The 20,759-nt window shown below is 46.6% G+C and overlaps 2 protein-coding genes across 3 annotated transcripts; both read left to right on the top strand.

Moving 5' to 3' along the window:
• Nucleotides 1-292: 292 nt before the first annotated feature.
• LOC133359244 (zinc finger protein 37 homolog) lies at nt 293-7,742 on the top strand. Of its 2 annotated transcripts, none has more exons than XM_061577713.1 (5): nt 293-444; nt 3,509-4,065; nt 4,649-4,732; nt 5,138-5,224; nt 5,853-7,742. In XM_061577713.1, the coding sequence occupies exons 2-5, from the start codon at nt 3,546-3,548 to the stop codon at nt 6,650-6,652; spliced, it is 1,491 nt and encodes a 496-aa protein (XP_061433697.1). In that variant the 5' UTR covers nt 293-444; nt 3,509-3,545; the 3' UTR covers nt 6,653-7,742. The 2 variants fall into 2 exon arrangements, with proteins under 2 accessions (XP_061433697.1, XP_061433696.1); XM_061577712.1 differs by having other exon boundaries at nt 4,646-4,732.
• A 960-nt stretch (nt 7,743-8,702) lies between these two features.
• ELP6 (elongator acetyltransferase complex subunit 6) lies at nt 8,703-19,734 on the top strand. Its single transcript, XM_061577726.1, has 8 exons — nt 8,703-9,034; nt 11,941-12,043; nt 12,963-13,044; nt 14,091-14,161; nt 15,818-15,948; nt 16,715-16,910; nt 17,623-17,769; nt 18,929-19,734. The coding sequence occupies exons 2-8, from the start codon at nt 11,957-11,959 to the stop codon at nt 19,043-19,045; spliced, it is 831 nt and encodes a 276-aa protein (XP_061433710.1). The 5' UTR covers nt 8,703-9,034; nt 11,941-11,956; the 3' UTR covers nt 19,046-19,734.
• The last annotated feature ends 1,025 nt before the right edge of the window (nt 19,735-20,759 follow it).

Here is a 20,759-nt window from a genome sequence, read left to right as displayed (position 1 = left end):
ATAATAACAACACGTATCTCTCTATTTTACAGTATTGACAACTTTTAATTTCGCGCGTTCGTTGCTACAATAGCACAAACAGTTCTCGTCGGGAAATACGATAAATTCATTAGAAATACAATTGGGCGACTGCACCGATATTTTACACAACGCACGATACGATTATCGTGGACGCACTCTATATCGTGCGACGGCCACGATATATCGCGGATTGTGTTCAAATCGCCGCGGCCCCTAAACTCGCAGATTTTAATAAAGAAAAAAAACATTTTTGCCGGTGCCCCTTGCGGGGAACGCGGAGCCGGAGTTTGTCGATGCGGCTCGCGCGATCCTTCGTCTTCGTCTTTCTTTACTCGCTTCGCAATTGAATCGCCTCCCCCCCCCCCCTCTCTCCTCATACTTTACGAAAGCTCCAAGCGAAGGCGAACGACGACGACTACGGCGGTAAGAGGCGCGGTGGGCGGCCGTGTTGGGCGAAGCGACGGGGATGCCCGGGCGGGCGGGCCGCGTTCATCGTCGCCGATTCTAAATTCTCGCTCCGATGGCCGGGATGTTGTTGTTGTCTTTATGTGTGTGTGTGTTGCACCTGGGTACTGCCCCGTGACTTCCTGTCAGCGGGCGTTCGACACTTCGCGTGGCCTCAAGGTGCACGTAGCCTGGCACAAGCGTCGTGGTGACGTCACCGCCACTTAGTGGCGAATGGCGGTTGTTGTTGTCGTTGTCGTATCTGTCTATTTGTGTGTCTTTGTGTGTGTGTGTTGCACCTGGGTACTGCCCCATGACCTGCCAGCGGGCGTTCGACACTTGACGTGGCCTCAAGGTGCACGTAGCCTGGCACAAGCGTCGTGGTGACGTCACCGCCACTTAGTGGCGAATGGCGGTGGTTGTTGTTGTTGTCGTGTTGTTTAGTGGGGAGCGGCACTACGAACCCGGCGACACGGCCAACATCGGTGACGATTATCTGAACCGGTCCCTGGGCCTCCCCTAGGTCGACTCAGCCTCAAATTAGTACCTGGTGCGGCGTGTAAACATCGCCACTGGGGAGACAAAGGCGGTCGGGAGTGGTGCTGGCCACCCACCCCCTCGTGTACCGTTGCGGCCTTCATAGGTGCTCGCTAACTGCACTTGCCCCTACAGTCTGCTAAGGCTGTTTGTGGGATCTTTGTCTATTTGTGTTGTATTTCGATTTAAAGCTTTCGTGACTGCAGGGATTCATCTTCTTGGTTCTTTTGGTAAAGTCACGTAGAAGGGAAGTAATACAATAATAAAAATAAAACAATTCTCACGACGTTTCGGCCACAACGCATCGACAGACCTGGTTTTCACCTGAGGACGGCTGCTTGCGTTGTGGCCGAAACGTCGTGAGAATTGTTTTATTATGTTTTATTTTTATTATTTTATTACTTCCCTTCTACGTGACTTTACCAAAAGAACCAAGAAGATATTTGTGTTGTGTTCAAGGCGACACGACAACGCGAAACAGGTTGATTGACCGTGCAACTCATTATGTGGACCGCATAGTGAAACCCACAGAGATATGTTGAGTCTTGTAGAGATACGGAGCTACACGTGGATACGTAGAGATGCCTACATGAATGCGGAGATACATAGAAATACATTAAACACAAGCCACGGTGGTAGCGTGTTTGTGGACATGTATCCCAAACTATGGATAGTAAAACCACAGTAGTTTGCGGACCTTCACCGGAGGAAGAGGAACAGCAAAACGCCACGAATGTTGTTTCTCCTGAAGCCCTCCCGTCGCGTCAAGCAGACCGCGACGTTGACATTTTTTTTAGCACCTGAACCATAAAACCATTGGTCTTAGATGCTGCTGTTCCCTACCCCTAAACTACTAAACTATTTTACCAGGTAAGGCCCACTGAGCTATATAACTTTTTTTCACAAGGGATCTGGCAACAAATGATAGCTCAACGAAGTGCCCTAAGCATGTGGAAATTTATAGCAGCCAAATACTCTGCAATGCGTGATGTTGATTATAAATGTGGAGGGAGAAAATTGGAGGGCCCAGAGAAAAATCCACGCGACCATGGGGAGAAAGATACCGCAAACTCCAAATATACATCAGGCGTCAGGGTTGGGATCGAACCCACGACCATCCTGTATACCAGGCGAGGTAGTTAACATCTTGCCACCCTAACCTATAAACCATAACCCCATAGCCACTAACCTATACACCATAATCCATATCACCTAACTCTAAACCTGAATCATAAACCCCATATGCCTAAACTTTTTATCGGTAAACCTTAACACCTAATTCTAAAGCCCGAACGCATAATCCATAATCCTACACAAACCCTGAAAAAGCGTCTTCCATTAATATTTTGTCAACAAATAAAGTAAGCGGAATTGAAAAGCACCTCTTAAAGGGTAGGCACAGAGCAATAAAGATCTGTGGTTAGAGGAAAATCTGGCCTGTGATTGGATATATGTATGCAGGGGCAATGGTCACTCGAACTGGACAACCCAGGATACCTACACTTGACAATCCAATGTTGATAATTTTCCACAGATTACCGCACAATGAACCTTAAATAGTTTAATCCACTTGATCCATCTACTTTCCACAAAACTCACCATTGTTGACTGAGCTTTTCTTGGTTATCAAGTAGTTTTTTTTACAAGACACCATTATATTGTCTAAGCTATGCGATCACTCAATTAGAGATGGCTGGGTGGCTCATGGGTCAGAGACATTGTCTTGGCACTGCTGAGATTCTGGATTTTATTCCGATTAAACCATGTTCTTAAATGTAGCAAGTTGGCCTCAGCCCATTCACCAATTGCCCTTAAGTGGTCCTTAACCTTTACAGCAGCCTCCACCCCTTTGGTTCTCAATCGTTAAAAATATATAATGTTAATAAATACATCGGTCGATTAAACAAAGTAGTTGTACTTGCGTGCCTGTGCTTAATTAGTGTTTTCGATTATATACCTTCTAAAACATCTGGCCATGTCTCGCACCCACAAAAAGGGAATCTTGCACCCCCAGGGTGTGCGTGCACCCCAGGTTAAGAACCACTGAATTACCCCTTTAAAAAACTCATGATACTCGAGTTTGCTGTTTTATAAAATGTGGCTTATTCCATCTCTGAGAATTAAACATTTTCGTTTGACATGCCATGAACACTCTTTGCAGGGCATTTAAAAGGGGACACCATTAGTGTTGTTAGAGGTACCTACAGAAAGTACCGCCTGAATTGTGTAATTTTCTGGGGCCTTTCCATTTTGAAATGTAATCTTGTAACATGATACTATTAGCACATGGAATATAATTTCGAAACGAACATTAAAACGCCTTAACTGTTTTTTGGAGATACATTTCGGATCATGGCCAGACAGGGGTGAACAAATGGATACTGAATGTAACATTTCCAACACTGGCCCAATATATTGTGTGTAGTAAGCATGAGTTTCTTTTTGTAGAAACGTGATTTCAAGGCAACAGAAGCAGAAGCATGTCAAACTTAAGTGTGATTCACAGGGACAAAAGGAACCACCTACTGCACATCCCCATCAGGATGGCGTGCGTGGTGGCTGCCCCGGTGCTGGAATCGATCAGGGACTTCCCAGCTTGGCTGGAGGCGCAAGGCGTGAACGAGGAGATGGCCCAGGCCATGGACTCGGAGCTGGGCATCCGGGACTACGGGGTCCTGCGCGCCTGCGTCGGGGACGGCCTCGTGCGGGCCGAGCTGTTGGCCACGGCGCGCGACCGTCTGCCCTTTGGCTTCTACGCCGTGCTGCGGCAGGTGGTGAAGGCCGTGCAGGGCGCTGAGCCCCACGAAGCTGTGACGCCACATTGGGACGCTTGTGCTGCTGCTACCGCCACCATTGCTACCTCCTCTGCCGGCGACGTGACGCTGGGAGGCCTGGTGGATGTGCTGCTCGCGTTGTTCAGCGGGTTGAGCCGGGAGTTGTTGGTTTGTGTGAAGAAACTGGGTGCTGTGGACAGTGGGAATATTACAGTGACTTCCCATTCAGCCACAGATGATACTAGCCCTAACAACATGATGGATGACGTGGATCACCACGTGGAATATGGTAAGGTTATTCGGTGCATTAAGTATTCTGATTTGAAAATCCTGTATTGAAACAAGGTATTGATGTATTCTTAGGTTATTTTCGGTAAAGTCACGTAGGTAAAAAACATTAAAAAGTAAAATAAAATGAAATAAAAATCACGACGTTTCGGAGGCAACACAAGCTTCCGTCTTCAGGTGGTACCGTCACAGCCACGAAAGCTGTATCACGTAAATGAGAGATTGCAGGAGCTACCACTCCGTTTATATAATGGTTGGAGAAGGTGGTGGGGCAAGGGCCGCATACTTTTTATTAATGCGGTGGGGCCCTTGCCCCCACCACCTTCTCCAACCATTATATAAACGGAGTGGTAGCTCCTGCAATCTCTCATTTACTTGATACAGCTTTCGTGGCTGTGACGGTACCAACTGAAGACGGAAGCTTGTGTTGCCTCCGAAACGTCGTGATTTTTATTTCATTTTATTTTATAATGTTTTTTACCTACGTGACTTTACCGAAAATAACCTAAGAATATGAATCCTTGCAGTCACGAAAGCTTCAAATCTAGAAGGTATTGATGTGTTTTTTTGTTTTTGAACAGAAGAGGCGGAGGAGACCAACATCCAAGATGTGGAGGATTCCAGTCTCAACTTAACAATGAAGGAAGTAAAAAATGAACCTTATGGAGGTGAGCTCTTGTGTTTCAAGGTTCAAACACACAGGCGTGTCTCTGCTAAAACATTCACTGGAGTGGCACTCATCTGTGTTGGCAGTCCTGAACCAACCTTGAACATTCCACATACTCATGATGAGGCCAATCTTTTTAAAGGACAACCACACTTAATTTTCCACAAAACAGTACTCATGTTGGTGACCCTGGAGGGATAGTATGGTTGGAGTCAGCCTGTTGATTGTGGGTCAAGTGCCATATTTCTGGACTAATACACTCCAACGCTCAATGTGATACTTTAAAGTACTATTTCCTGGCTTTCCATTAAGAAGTAGGAAAGTAATAATTCTCATAAATATTGTGCTGTTATTTTTATTTGAATGTAGAACATTTCATAACCAGCAGTTGTATTTATCTCCCCAGACAATGAGACGGAGACTCAATATCCAGAAGCGGGCGACTTTATTCACAGTCACTTGGTGTCCGACTTAAAGAGAGAAAAGATCGGAGGTAGGTTTTGCAGAGCAGGACAACACAGATGATTTGTATAGTGGCAGTGCTCATCTGTAGCTTCGTGACTTGTATGTGCAGTTTGTGGATCACAGGAAATATAGAACCTCTGAGACACTGAACTACATTACAGTGAGGTGCTTGTTGTAGGAAGCAGTAGAGCAAGTAGGCATCTGACAAATTTGTGCAGAGAGGGTTTTCTACAGACACTGCAGATTACTAATTTTAAATCTATACTAATAAGATCATCCTAAGAAAATGTATGTATGAGACTCGGCATGGTTTTCCTGCAGTGGTTAAAACAACGTGTTACTATTAGAGACTCAAATGCTGGTGAAGTGCGCTGTATAAAGTTGAGGCATGAGTGAGATCAAGCGACGATTGGAAGCATCCAGCAGGCTGGCCTCATCACACCTGGCTGTGCCATATCTGGATGGACCCGGGGCTGTCTGCTGCAAAAGCGTAGACAGCTGGTGCAAGTGACAAAGCCATGGTGGAGGGCACTACGACCCTTTGCCGGTCACGCACAAGCGTAGCAATAGTTAGTAGTGCAGGAACCACTGCTTTTAACATTTCCGTTGAAGAGCATCCGCCTTTAACATCTCAAATGTACGTTATCCTCCCACAGATGAACCCTTCCTCGGAGCCCACGCGGGGATTTCCGTCCAGCATTTGGCCTCTGTGCAGGGTGATGCTGACGTTTCTGCCATATCGCCGGGCATCAATCACACACACCATCCTCTCGCCGAGGTCGCTGGCATCCATAACTCGGTGCCAGATGTCCCATCGAACGCCGGGCACGGGCCATCCGCTGCAGGGCCACCTGCCCCTGGACGGATGCCATTCATCTGCAGGCTGTGCGGCCGCAACTACGCGCGTGCCAGCATCCTCCGCCACCACCGCTGCCCACGCTGGCGGCATCGACTTGGTGACGCGCGGCTGGAGCGACCTGCCGCGGTGCTACCACCGCAGACGCAGACAGACCTGCGCGGGCACGCCAAAGACAAGCCGTTCTCGTGCGACGCGTGCGGCAAGCGCTTCTCGAGCAACTCGAACTTGTGCAGCCACAGGCGCGTGCACACAGGCGAGAAGCCGTACCGCTGCCCGGTGTGCGACAAGTCGTTCTCGCAGAGCGGCACGCTGAAGAACCACATGAACACGCACATGGGCGAGAAGCCACACCGCTGCGACGTGTGCGACAAGCGCTTCACGCGCGTCTCCAATCTCAACGTGCATCGGCGCGTGCACACGGGCGAGAGGCCGTACCGCTGCATGACGTGCGGGGAGGGCTTCTCGCAGGGCTCCAAGCTGAAGGCGCACATGCTGACACACGGCACGGTGGGGTCGTCGGGGTCGGGATCGGGGTCAGAGAGTGGAGTGGGTGCTGAGACTTGTGAGGCCAGGGCACCTTGCAGCGCTTCAGCGTGAACAGCATGGGCTGTGTTGGGAAGACTCACACTTGAAGATGCGTGAATGAGTGCTGAGGGAGCCCAAGGTCTCTAGAAACGTAACAATTAGAGAACTATTAAACCATCTAACCTATAAATGTCATTGTTTGTCTGTGTGTCTGTCTGTGCGGCTGAAACTTGCGAAGGATTAGGCTTGCAAACCGTGGGGTTTAGGTTAAAAAAAAAATAGCCAGGTACCACGCCATAAGCCCCCCCCCCCTGGTAAGCAAGCGCTATTCCGTTTTCCCATCCGTCAACTTTAAAGTAGTTTAATTAGTGATTTAGTGCTGTTTTCGTTTAATTATTTATTACACAGAGCGCGCTCGACCATACCAACTCGCACACCTTCGGTGGGGGGGACGGCCCCTACCAAGTCAGGCGTTTGGTGGGGGTGAGGGGGACATTTTCTTTTGTGTTAAAAATGCAATAAAAATACACAACGCTGAGGTAAATTCCTCACTGTGATGTCCTCTTCTCTCCCCCCCGATGCGTGCAGTTACAACAATACAGTCATTAGATGCTACCACTATAGGCCGTAGATATTACTGCAGTGGGTGGGGGGATCGTGGCTGGGGGGGGGGGGGGGTAGCAGCCGTCCTCAGGTGAAGAATAGACGCTGTCTTTCCGACTGCCCTGTTCTTCACCTGAGGACGGCTGCTTGCGTTGTGGCCGAAACGTCGTGAGAATTGTATTTTATTATGTTTATTTTTATTATTTCCCTTCTACGTGACTTTACCGAAAGAACCAAGAAGATGAATCCCTGCAGTCACGAAAGCTTTAAATCGAAAAGCACTCGAATCATTATTTTTGACCAAAAATATTACTTAATTTCGCGTGACATGATCGCACGAAACTTGACGCGTTGTATGAGGTTATGTCATACAGATTTGACCAAAACTTTTTGTGAAATAAATACTTTTAAGAGGACAAACGCAAAGCGTTGCACAACCCACGCAAATGCATGTTTTCTCTTGTCCATATGTATAAAAAAAAGTCTTAACTTGCAAAAATAGAGTTCCATTTTGTTTCATTAGGATCTTATTTACCAATCCCTTCCAGCGGGCATACGTCGAAGCAGACAAATCTCAGCCCAGTTTCAATCTACTGTCTCATCATTCCAACCTGTTAACCAATTGCAGCTAGGTTGGAACATCAGTTTAAATCACTTAATAAGCATACGCCTTATGTCTTATTGTTGCATGTTCTGTAACGAGTACGTGTACCGTATGCTACGGATTCAAAGAGGTTCTCTTCCCCCCCCCCCCCCGTATTTAAGGGCAACATTTGGGGGGGTGCGTCTTTTCCTCCGATTGAAGTTCGTTTGGGTCAACATTTGTGTGACTTTATTGACACTGCGCACACGTTTGGGAAGCACATACTTTCCACCTTTTTTCTAAATCCGAAGAGTACGGGGACGACTGCAGATGAAGCGTTGTAATTGACTGCACGCTGTAAATTTGTAGACAACCTGCCGATTCAATATAAATGTAAGTTGAATACTATTGCGTACTGTCATTTATCTCTGTTGTATTTGTTTCTGCGTGGTGCTTGCACATACAAACTTTATGGGGCCGCACATACAAACTTTATGGGGCCGTCCATAAATGACGCCACTCGATTTTGGACGATTTTTTAACCCCCCCCCCCCCCCGGCGTCATACGGCGTCACAAAAAGTCAGACCCCCCCCCCATAAAATATGACGTCACAAAGCTCTGCCCCCCCCCCCCAAATAAAACATGCTGTAAACTATTGTCATTGTAGTGCGTATTTAATGTGGCGCTGCACTCTGATGTTGTAGGAGAAAACATTTATTAAAAAGTCTATTTAATTAAGTAGAACGTGTTGCCTATATTTATTTAAAATTGCGCATTTTGATGTGACGTCACATTTCTCAACCCCCCCCCCCTCGTCACACATCGTCACAAATGTCTGACCCCCCCCACCCCTAATTGCGTGACGTCATTTATGGACGGCCCCTTGTTGACCCATTCCATGCTCACCACAAGGCTTTTCACCGCGCTCCCTTGAATCGTCGCGGTCAATTCGCCGCGGTGCCCGGGAAATGCCTCCATTCGGCCGCTGTCTTGATTCGCGAGGGCCCAAACAGGAGCGAGCGGCTCTCTCCAAATTTACTTCTCGGCTCCGTTTTCGCTGTTAATTTAAACAACGACAACAATAACAACAACACCCCGACCCGTGCCTCGATTAAAGCGGTCGCGACGCACGTCTCAAGGCGGCGGCGGCAAGTGGGCAGACTTGGCGGCGCGGTTGATGATTTGTAGCGCGGTGAAAAAAAAAAATCGTCGTCCGCCTTGTTGACGTCTTCGTTGCAAGAGCGTCGCCCTTTTAAACATCTCACGGGTGCGTTTTCCTCCTCTCGCACAGACGACGCTTCCCTTCGTCGGATTCCACTCTGGTGGATTTCCGTCCAGCGGTTTGGCCTCCGTGCAGGGCCATGCTCACGGTGTTTTTAAATCCTTTATATTAAGTTCGCTTGCTTGCTTGCTTGCGTGATTGCTTGCTTGCTTACGACCGTGCAAATCTTTCGGTCGTTTTTTAACCCACTTCCCGTGATCCAATCGAGCTGACATTTTGCACACAGACTCGTTGTGCGAGACAATTAATGTTCGTGAAAAAAAAAATTCCAAAATTTTACACTGTTTAGGGAAAACAAATTAAATATTTAATTACCAATTGTTTAATACTGCAGACAATCATCTGACCCATAGGTGGCAGCCATCTCAAGCCACGAGTATAAAGGATTTAGAGTGAAAAACTTTGTTTTTACGGGTTATACTTATTGCTTGTCACGTCTTCGGGGGGGGCATGGAGGAGGAGGGTGGTGGTGAAACGTCGGACACGCGGTTCGTCGTTAATGTCCACGCCATTGTTGTTGCTTAACGCATCTGGTTCTCGTCGGTAATGACAACAACGTTCCGAAGCGGGGCGCTGTGACCTTAACAGGCGGTGAGAGAGGGGGGGGCAAGCAACACGTGGGCGAGATGTTGACCTCTCCTGGTGTACAAGGAGGAGGTCGTGGGTTCGGTTCGATCCCGAAAACACGAACCCGGTCCCGTGGATTTAATTCCTACCCTCCCACACCCCCCCGGGTCCCTCCGGTTTGTCCCCCTGCACATTTAGAATCGGCGTGCGTTTGAGGAATGTTTGGCCGCTACACATTTCCACTGCGTTGAGATCGTAATTTGTTAAAGCCAGGTCGCTTCTGAACAAAAAGAGCTGCTTTCTAGCTCAGTGGGGTCTTACGTAGCGAAACAAAAAAACTATTGTTTGGTTTCGATTGAAAGCTTTCGTGACTGCAGGGATTCATGTTATTGGTTCTTTCGGTAAAGTCACGTAGAAGGGAAATGATAAAATAATAAAAATAAAACAATTAAATTCTCACGACGTTTCGATTGCAACACAAACAATCATCATCAGGTGTGAAAACCACAGCAAGAAAATTAAAAAAACAAAATTTAAAAAAACATTCTTGCTGTGGTTTTCACACCTGATGACGATTGCTTGTGTTGCAATCGAAACGTGATAATTTAATTGGTTTATTTTTATTATTTTATTATTTCCCTTCTACGTGACTCTACCGAAAGAACCAAGAATATAATTCTTTAGTTGTAGCGTTCGCCGCTCGTTGCAGAGCCTCGCGGTTCGAATTCAGCAGCCCGCCCGGGTTATTACTGCCCTAGCATTATCTATGTCATACCGAGTAGGGGGGGAGGGGGTTGAAGATCCCGTGACGCCATTGGCAAGAGAAACAACATTGGCAAGCTAAAAACATGTAGAGAGGAGAGTGCCGTACTCGCAAATAATCGTCTTGTGGTTTGCCATCACAGGCAATCATCGCCACCTGCTGTGAAAACTTGGCAAAATAATATAAAAAAAATTAGTCACGATGCCCTGCGAAACACTCATGGGTAAAACAAGCGTGCACCACGTCGTGCCGAAATGCATCTAAATCTGGGCACCGAAGCGAAGTTGGGTTAAGCCTAAGGGGCCGTCCATAAATGAGGTCACGCACCTAGGGGGGTCAGACATGTGTGATGATGGGGGGGGGGGGGGATAAATGTGACGTCACGTAAAAATGCGCAACTTTAAATAAATATAGACATGTTCTACTTAATTAAATAGACTTTTTAATAAATGTTTTGTCCTACAACATCAGAGTGCAGCGCCACATTAAATACGCACTACAATGACAATAGTTTTAAAGCGATTTGAAGCATGTTTAATATTTTTTAGGGGGAGGGGGGGAAGCAGAGCTTTGTGACGTCATATTTGAGGGGGGGGGTCTGACTTTTTGTGACGCCGTGTGACGAAGGGGGGGGGGTCAAAAATCGTCCAAAATCGCGTGACGTCATTTATGGACGGCCCCTAACCGGAGTGGTTTGCAAGCACGGTTAAATAACTCCCAATGCCCACACGACACATCTAGCCATGGATTGACGAAGAACTGTATTTTATAGTAACCTATTTGCTGTGTTTTTATTCCAGGCGAATTATTTGGTGCACTGGTGACGGTCATTTAAAATGTAAAAACCTCAGGCCAAACGAGCAAAAGGAGTGGAACCTGTCAATCGAACGGGGCGTACTTCGGTTTCCTTTCGCGTGTGACGCTAAAGCCAACACTCGCAGCTGATGAGCTAGTTTTTAAATAATGCTTGTATTTTACATTGTAAGGCAATGTAGTATAAGGGTTATTATATTGGGTGATATATAATGTCGCGTCGATTGACTGGCAGATATGAATGTGTAATTCCCATCATTGAATATGGGTCAGAAATATCTACATTTCTATGGCAGAGACAAGTTCACTCGTTTGAAAACACCAGTTTTGACTTTCCTTTCACAAGTGCCTGCAGCATTACTAAGTGCCGACGATGTTTGTGGTTTTGATTTAAAGCTTTTGTAACTGCAGGGATTCATATTCTTGGTTCTTTCGGTAAAGTCACCGAAAGAACCAAGAATATAAAGATGTTGGTGGTGTTCGCCGGTGTTCTTCACTGATTTTCAGAGGGGGGCCCATTTTTGCCGATAAGAAGTCTGTGTAGGGGCCGCCACATTTTAAACCATTTGGGATTTGGGATTTGACAGCATAATGGGGTGTTTTCTCATTTGTGTATTGTCAGGTGGCCACAGTAAAGGCCACCAGGGGTCGCCAGCGGCCCGCGGGCCTTCCAATGAAAAGCCACTGGTGCTCACAATCAGCACGTGCTGACAGTGAACGGTATTGCGGCTCTTTTGTTGTGGTGTAGGCGGGGGTCGCTCACGATGACCGGGTTCAAGGATATCGATGATGTACTTAAACGCAACTCTTCCCGTGACGGTCACCTCGACGCCTCCTCGCCTCAGCCACAGGTCAGACACGGCAGGGCAGCAGTACAGCCCAAGCTCACGACACCTCTTGAGAATCTGGGTTCAAGCCCAGCCGCAGGCTGGATGTCCCACTTCTGGTGCACAGAATAAAAACAACTGATTCTAAAACCGGCTCGCTTGGGGATTATTTTTAATACGTGTACAGCCCTTCTTGTCAATACAATTTTGGATGAGGGGTCTTCACATGCCATTCAGCTAGTGCTGGTTATTTGACTATACTTCACTATGCTGGTCAGTTTTGGTTGGTGAAGGAGGTGGGGGGGATAATCGATTTGGCTGCAAAAAGGTAGAGTCATCATCACGATCCATTGGCGGATAGTCCACAGGTGTCCACTGCACATTTCGTCATTTGTTTCCACTTTCCTCTGTCTCGTGCCAATATACATCAAGTAGTGACCACATCTTTCTGGCACCAATCTCTGTCGTCGTCGTTAAGCCATTCTTTGTCAGATCTTCCTCTCTTTCCGGTTCCTTCCATTTTTCCCGAACAACACACTTTTAATATTCCTGTTTTTCTTCATCCTACATATGTTTCCAAATAGTGCCAGTTGCCTTCTTATCACTGCCTGCATCAGGTACAGCAATGGATTTTGCTCCACTATCCTTTGATGGCCACCACATAACCCCACAGCCCTATGACAACCTGTTTAGGCATGGTGGTCGCCAATTAAAGCACAAGGCAGGCTTAACTCTGCTTATCTTCCAAGATCTGTCGAGTTCAGTTCCATTTAATGTCATGGATCATAGGCAAGTGTAAACGCTGATCCCAAAATCGAATTGAAAGCCTGACCTTGAAAACTGCATGTAAAGACGCCTGGGGGAGATGCATGCTTGGAATTTCACTGATGAGTTTCAAGATCCCGAAAGATTATTGTAAGCTGATCACGATCATCGATTGCAGGAGGGGTCATTTGTGCTGCTCACAGAAGACCAGACAGACGGAGGATTTCTCATCCATCACTTCCTTTCCTCCTACATAAAAGGTGGCCGATAGAAGTGTTGCTTCACTTAACATAAACCGATCCAATATGCTCTTCATATGAATGGTCGTGAATAATTGCTTCTTATATAGTTCATTTTAGAACCACAGTGAATGTTAAATGGATTTTTGAGTTATTTATTATTTTTGTAAAGCACCCTGGGTTGCTTAGCTTGAAGAGCACTATGTAACAGAAACTTATCATCATCTGTCTGGGATTAATAAAATGAGTACCACATTGTGGGAGGTCAGCAGTACTCATCTTCTAAAATATGATTGACTCTCATGGGAGAATACGCCGAGGCAGGGTGTAGCAGTATCCATCCTCCAGCCCCAATCCCTAGGGCCCCTCCTGACAAAGCCCCCATTGCGAGCTCCTTGCTATCAAGCCTCGACAGTAACCGTCGATCTGGTGCAGCCACAAGGCCTATGGCCGACCCCTTAGCCTCCTCGACCCATGAGGGTCTATCGAACAGAGAACCTGGTGGGCAGGATCAACCAATAATTATTTTGTACATTTAGTGTTCATATAATTACATAGCGATAAACTATCATGAAGGATGGTACTATGTTTCACAGACATAGTCTGCAGTAGTTTCACAGTAGGAGCCAACTATCCTGCGTGTAATCCCAATTGAGTCATCTTGATGGAATGTTTCGAATTTGGACCGTGATGTTGGCAAATGGCCGATTCAATTCGAATGGCGTCATGGGATTTTTGACGTCCACTGTGAAGCAGACAGTGTGTTTTTTTACGGTTATAACACCCGAATTAATAACCAGGGCATCCTCCTGGATTCAAATCGCAAACCTCTGAAGCAAGCAGCGAACGTGCTACCGCTAGGCCATGTAACGGCCAGAACCAAATTTAACGTGATGGGTTTTTTTGTGCAATAATTTTTTATCAGGCTGAGAGCCATCAACTCGCAACATTTGAGAACCCAGTTTAACCATAGGCACAGCAGCCTGGATTCGAACCCAGGCTTCGAATCCCAGCGCTCAGATCTATGAGCCATGCAGCTTAATTGCTTCCGTGTCCTCTCCTCACAGATGGCTGGAAAGTGTGTTTCATTGCGATGGCTCAATCTTTCCACCACTACGCGACAGTCGCGCAAAAACTGGTGAGTCCACTTGTTAACCACAACTCAAGGCCCCACATTCACCGCACTCGAAAAACTTTTAATCATGGGTGGCTGATACCCTCTGCCTCTTCAAACACAGGTTCTCAGCATCGTGTGGTCGATGCTCTACATGAGTCCATTATCATTGGGAGCCTTAGTGAGCTGACTCAGAACGAGAGAGGTGTTTTTTTCGGGCCACTTGGCTACCTTTCATAAGCAAGTTGCACTCGCTCACCCGAGCCGCCCTCAAACAATACAATGCAATGTGGATTGATATAGTGTCCAAATTGCAACTGCTGGCTGGAGAGAGTGGGCATAGGCTGAGGTAAAAAAGATGTTGGGCCCGGGCTTGAACACGATTGGCAGGGAATATGCAGTTCCAGTCCCTGGAGTCAGTGGAAGAAAATGAGAATGGTTAGCGATTTCTCTCAGCAGTTATATTAAAACATGTTAAATTATATTTTTTGTAAAGTTAATTATTATTGTTTAGAATAGTATAACCTAATACAACCACACATTGATCGGTGTGGGGTCACGAAGGTGAGGTCAAAAGACCGGTTCAGATAGCACTCGCCACTGATATTAGCCATGGCCAGGAATCAAACTTATGTCGCCAGGTTCATAGTGCAGTGCACTAACCACTGTGCCACTGCTCTGCCCCCATTAAATATATACAGCATGTGGATCCGTAATACTTGATTCTCACACACACCATTTGATATATTTATAGTTTGTTTCAGAATATGTTTTTAACAACGAGTCCTTGAATTCCGTGTTATGAGGCATGTGATAATTCACCTCCTTTGCAATTTAGTGAATTATCACGATTCAGTCACATTTTGACTGGAACATGAAGAATTTCAATGCTCTGCCAAGATATCTGAATAGATACTTGCTCTCATGAAGTGACACTGATAGCACGATTGGGTGAACATGTTTTTAAAATATAAAAACATTTCTATGAATTATTGTTCAGTATGCTTTTAAACACATTTTTCAAAGAACCTCCCAGACTTTAGATAAACATCAGACATCATGCCGAACAACACGCAGTTAAACCGTAAATAAACTCCGTAAAAAAAGTTTTTTTTTAAACAACGGTTTTATTCACAACTTCGTTTAACTCACGGCCGAGAAGTACGTCAATGATGCGGTGCCTGCTCCCACATCAACAATTACTTGAATTAATTGATTACTTGCGTAACTCGTTGACACGGAGCAGGCTCGCCTGAAACACGTGGCGCCTGCTTCTTGGGCGAGGCGATTCCAGAGTTTAGGGACCGCGGCGTTTTTGACCTACCCAAATACATTTTTAATTAATAAGACGTCCATACAAAATGTTAATTGCTTTAAAAGAGCCAATTAATTGATTAATTAATGCCGATTTTGATACAAGCATGCATTGTCACCGGATCTGAGTACGTGTGCACAATTTGGAATTCATTGGACAACAGGAAGTAGACTAAATTTTGATTACAAGTTAAGTAAAACCGTTGAAAAACATCAGAAAGCTATAAAGCACAACCACGAAAACCAACGTAGCAGTAGCAATCGATGCGTCGTGGCACCTCGACGCTTCGTTTCAACGCAAACATTGAGAAATTGTTGCCCCCCTTTGATGTGACCCCTGACCTTGGGGCTGTGTGTTGCGAGCAGGGTGTGAACTTGGGCTTGGCGCGGCGCGACGGGCAGCTCGTGGTGCTGGAGGGGCTCACCGCGCTACGGGACCTCACCCTCGACCGAGCAGGGGAGCGTGCCGAGCCGGCTTTCCCCTGCAGTGTCCTGCGGTGAGCCCGATATAACCGCACCTTGTTACTCGGCGTTCAGATATCCCGCCTCTCCCTCGGGCTTTGCTTCTTAAACTCGAGTCCCCGCGACACACTGCAGCCAGCCTAAAACTATAAGATAATAATTGAATCGGTCGGACAGCATTATCTTTTCATTGGCTGCGTGAAGTTGTAATGGAAGCTACTTGGCCGATTGTTCCGTATGGTGCTTCGGATCTTGTCGTCCTTAGTTATGCCCTCTGTTCTCTACGCTTGCAGAACGTGGACCCTTTTAAAGCAACGTCTGCACTGGTTGAAACCTTCAGGCTGGCCTGCCTATGTACCATCCTGGGTTTAACCAAGCTGAATTGTGTGAGGAGCTCAGTTCTTTGAAAGGTCTGAACACAGCCTCATGAGTGAGCTCCTCTGGGCTGTGTTGTCTGGATCATGTAGCCCAGCAACCGTATGCCCAAGCAGCTTCTCTTTAAATGGGTGCAGGCTTGTGGAGGATGCTAGTGGGGAGTTTGGAGGTAGTTACGCTCCAACAATAATGGAGTGCGGGGGAGTGCTGCTCATGACAAGGATCGCAGTGCCAGGTGGCAAAAATGCTGAGAGGTGGCATAGTGGGGAGCACAGGTGTTGCATCTGTCTGGCTGGGTCTGTCCCGTGACTTGCCAATGAGCTTTCAAAGCTTCACGTAGCTTGACTCAAGCACTATGGTGACATCACGGCCACTTTGCGGTGAATAAAGCTGTTGTATGTGTTATATGTGTGTGTACGTGTTCAGCCCAGATTCTGAAAGCCTGCGGGATCTCTACACCTCCGTTAAGCACTGCCTGTCGTCTTCGGAGCCCGGGTCCCCGGTTCAACGTCCGGTCCTCATTGTGGACAGCGTGAACTCGCTCTCCGCCCTGGGCTTCTCCGTGCCGGCCACGCTCGCATTCCTCCACTACTGCCGCGTGCTGCTCAACCACACACTGCACGTGAGCGCGCCTCTTTAGTTTACTACTTCAGCATCGCCGCTATGTATGAATGGTGAACGGTGTGTAATCTCCTCCACTCCTTCTCGTTTCACTTGGCTCAACAATACAGTGTTGTGCATTCTCTTCTATTCGCGCACTATCTATTGGTTGCAACTCGCAGAAGGCAGTGAGTGAGGTGGTGGTGTTTCTTTTATTTGTGGTTGCTGTGTTGTTTATTTTGCTGCTATAAATGTCCACATGATGAGCCGCTTCGTTGAGCTATCATTTGTGGCCGGGTCACTTATAAAAAAGAAGCTAATACCTCAGTGGGCTTTACCTCGTAAGATGAAAATAGTTTTATTTTTATGTATATTTTAAAGTGATTTGTTTACCTCTCCTATACTTTGCACTCCTATCGTTTATTTTGTACTGTTTGTTGTTGTAACGTTCTGGCCTGCCCCGACTGGACTTGTGTGAAAAGAGCTTTATAGCTCATCGGATTTCTCCAATATGAATACATATTCGGATGGATTATGATTGTTGTATGGTTGTTGTGGTTTCATGGTTGTTGTGGCCACGGCCGTCAGGATAATACGGCGCCGGATATAGGCGTTGGCTGACGTCGATGGAGTCGCCCAGCGATTGCGCGCGGTTATACGGTTTCGGTTGGGGCAATTGTCGTCAGGGTGGCTGCTGTGTGGTCGAAGTAATTCTGCGCGTTTGGCTGTGACAGGGCGATGTGGTGGTGCTTCTCTCGGCGGACTCGGACGTGGACGACGCCGATGGAGTCACGCTGCACCGCTCCGTCGCGCACCAAGCCCACACGGAGCTGTGCGCCCAGGCCCTGCCCAGCGGAGCCGCGCGCGACGTCGATGGCCTGGTGCGGTTTCTCGCTCCCGTACAACGCACGCGTGACGGTGACGGTGTGGTAGGGGGATGGTTTTGGAGGTGGTGGTGGTAGTGATTGTGCAGGTGATTGTGGAATGTGGTTGAGGTCTGGTGCAGCTCTTACTCTTCTACGACACAAACTACGGTGGCGAGATTTGAACTACCTCGCCTGGTATACAGGAGGGCGTAGGTTCGATGCCAACCCTGACGCCTGCTGTATATTTGGAGTTTGTTGTGCTTATATAGCTGGTGCTGGTGGTGGTGGTGGACCAGCAAAGATATACAAACACCCTTTCTTTGCTGTGGGACGGTCGCACTGTTTGTATGTATGTTTAACTTGTTCCACACCGTACGTAGTCAACCATGCTAATCGAAGGTGCGGGGGAAGGACAACACACAAAACACAAAAAGCAGTTATGAAGAAATGAGTTTTCAATTTAGATTGAAAAGTTCATAGCTCCAGTGATTTCCTCAATCGGAAGGAAGAGCATCCCAGATGACCGCAAAAGCACATCGGAAAGCATGCGATGCAGTGTTCAATAGTTAGCCAAAAGCCACTGAAAGGATTACCAGAGTTTACGTGATGGTTTATGCTCCTTTACGAGAATAGCAAGATGTTGTGGTTAATTTCTGGCAAGCACTATGTGTGTAATGAGTGCGACCTTATAATATATGCGTTCAGCAACGGGAAGCCAATGCAGCTCAGCGAACACCAGATGGACATGGTCGGATCTTGCAGTACCCATCACGACACGTGCCAAATAATATTGTACATGCTGCAGCTCAATGTTTCTGCCAGACGACCTCTCGAGTAGTGAGTTGCGATAATCGATCCTTGTCGATTCTATGCTATGCGCCACCATGTTGGCTATGTCACGACTCAATATTGACCGAATGGGTCGTAGAGCCCTGATATGAAAATTGTAGGACGATATTTTTGCACGTGGCGATCAAACTACATAAGCCGTAGGATTGCGGTTCTTTAATAGAGGCTCTTTTTGGATTAAATCGGGTAAATATAAATGTGTGGTTAAACCCACCACCACCCGACACAGCCAATTAGTTTGTCATGTAAACAAAACATGCCAATTCGTCGGTGTGTTGAAGAGTAAACCCACAACATTTGCAATTCCCGCTTGGTCTCTTTCCAGCTGACAGTGTGGACACGCTTTCCGGACCAGGCCCTGCCCCGCGCCTCTACTAGGAGCCGCTACCGTTACAAACTTCACGAGCGAGGACTCACCCTGTCGCCTGCACTCGATTCGTGACGACCGCAGTGGAAAAAGCAGCAGCAGCCGTGGTGGTGGCACCGTGGCGGTTGTCGTGTGGGCGGGGTGACGTCTTGTTATGAAGCCACGTCCTGCTGATGATTATCGTCAAAGACTATACTACCACCTTGGATTTATTGTTTTTTCTGCAGAACTCTCTGATGTTTTCAGGGTGTAGCACGTGTTTTTCAGCATGGCGCCCTGCGTTTCGATCCTGCAGAAGCTCCCAAAATGTGGAGCGCAACGTCGGACATCATGTCACACAACACTCCAAAGATTCATCAAACAGCAGTTATAGCTTAATTTCAGCCAGAAAATCACGTTCAGTAAACTTCTCACAATACTATCTACATTGTTCTTTAATCTTCACTACCTATGTTATTATCACCATCACTCTCATCATTACTACTATAACTATCATTCCCATCATCAAGTTCACTAACATCACCATTACTATATTCACCATCACTATGTCCACTGTCACCACTATCGCTATGAAATCCACCACCATTATTATCACGATCACGAGCATTACCTGCTATATCAAAACTTTTTTCACTTAACACAGATTTTTGTCGGCAGTATCACGATTCACATTTGACATGTGGGTTTGACCATGTTATGATCTCCAAATATGTGTTGTGTTGTGAAACCCTTCACCAACCAAACAATAAAAATTTTCACATGTATGCGTCTTTGTCACATCAGTTATCGTTTTTGGTCACCAGCAAGATGACAGGAAATATTCACGACAATGTGACAATAGGCATGATGCCTCATTTGTAAACATGCCAATCATCAAGTAAAATTCCATAACTCAAATGTGTCTTGAATGCTGGAAGTTTTCCCCTAATGTTTGGCATATTTCCAAATGAAACATCCTTTTTATTGCTAAATTCGGTTGTGAAAATTACCATAATTTACCACCAATACCACCTTCAACACTTGCCACTAGGAAAAAGTATTCCCACTTACACTAAAGCACCATTACGACGATTATAGTCACCACCATTGCAGTACACACTTCCATCACCAAAATTCGGATTTATGTTGAACGTCGTTTGCACCGTACGTAGCCAACTGTGCTAATTGGAGGTGCAGGGAAGGACAAACTAAACATAAAAAAACAGTTCTAAAGAAATTAGTTTTCAATCTATATTATTTAAAAGTGCATAGCTCCAGTGGCTTCCTTATATTGGAAGGAAGAACGTTCCAGACTGCTGCAGAAGCGCATCTGAAAGCACGCGTTACAGTGACCGTCTTTGTTCGATAGTTTACCTGGCAAGGTTGAATATTTCTCTTAACACGTGCGAAAACACTGAAACGTGGACAGTCGACCTTTTGAGGAGCTGCAGCTCAACTGCAAGCATGGGCTCGATGAGCTGAAGTCACGGAATGATCCAACAGGCTTGTGACACCTGCTGAGATGTGATACATGCCTTGGTTCTGCTGGGGTCGGAAGATTAGGGGAGCGGAGCGGTGGGTGTGTGTAAAAATATTGTCTATTATGACATCACTGCCATACTGAGTCAAATTATTTTTTGTTTTCAGGAGGGTCCTGCAATTGGGATGTTTTTTTTGCCAATTAATGAGTGTTTTCATGTGGGAAGAAATTGGAGCACCTGGAGAAAACCCACGTGTTGGAGAGGGTAACACTATCCCTGTACAGACGAAAAACATGGTGATCGGTACACTTGCTGTACCGCCTTCTCCT

The sequence above is a fragment of the Lethenteron reissneri genome, chromosome 64 (genome assembly GCF_015708825.2).
Source record: "Lethenteron reissneri isolate LAM-NWPU_2019-01 chromosome 64, ASM1570882v1, whole genome shotgun sequence".
NCBI classification, from domain to species: Eukaryota; Metazoa; Chordata; class Hyperoartia; order Petromyzontiformes; family Petromyzontidae; genus Lethenteron; species Lethenteron reissneri.
This window is presented reverse-complemented; position numbering and strand designations above follow the sequence as displayed.

Bases quoted from the DNA above. Each gene is read 5' to 3' on its own strand.
- LOC133359244 (XM_061577712.1), top strand. From the start codon at position 3,546: ATGGCGTGCGTGGTGGCTGCCCCGGTGCTGGAATCGATCAGGGACTTC. The intron at 4,066-4,645 runs GTAAGGTTATTC...GTTTTTGAACAG, and splicing joins GGATCACCACGTGGAATATG to AAGAGGCGGAGGAGACCAAC. The intron at 4,733-5,137 runs GTGAGCTCTTGT...TTATCTCCCCAG, and splicing joins AAAAAATGAACCTTATGGAG to ACAATGAGACGGAGACTCAA.
- ELP6 (XM_061577726.1), top strand. From the start codon at position 11,957: ATGACCGGGTTCAAGGATATCGATGATGTACTTAAACGCAACTCTTCC. The intron at 15,949-16,714 runs GTGAGCCCGATA...GTACGTGTTCAG, and splicing joins TTCCCCTGCAGTGTCCTGCG to CCCAGATTCTGAAAGCCTGC. The intron at 16,911-17,622 runs GTGAGCGCGCCT...TGGCTGTGACAG, and splicing joins TGCTCAACCACACACTGCAC to GGCGATGTGGTGGTGCTTCT.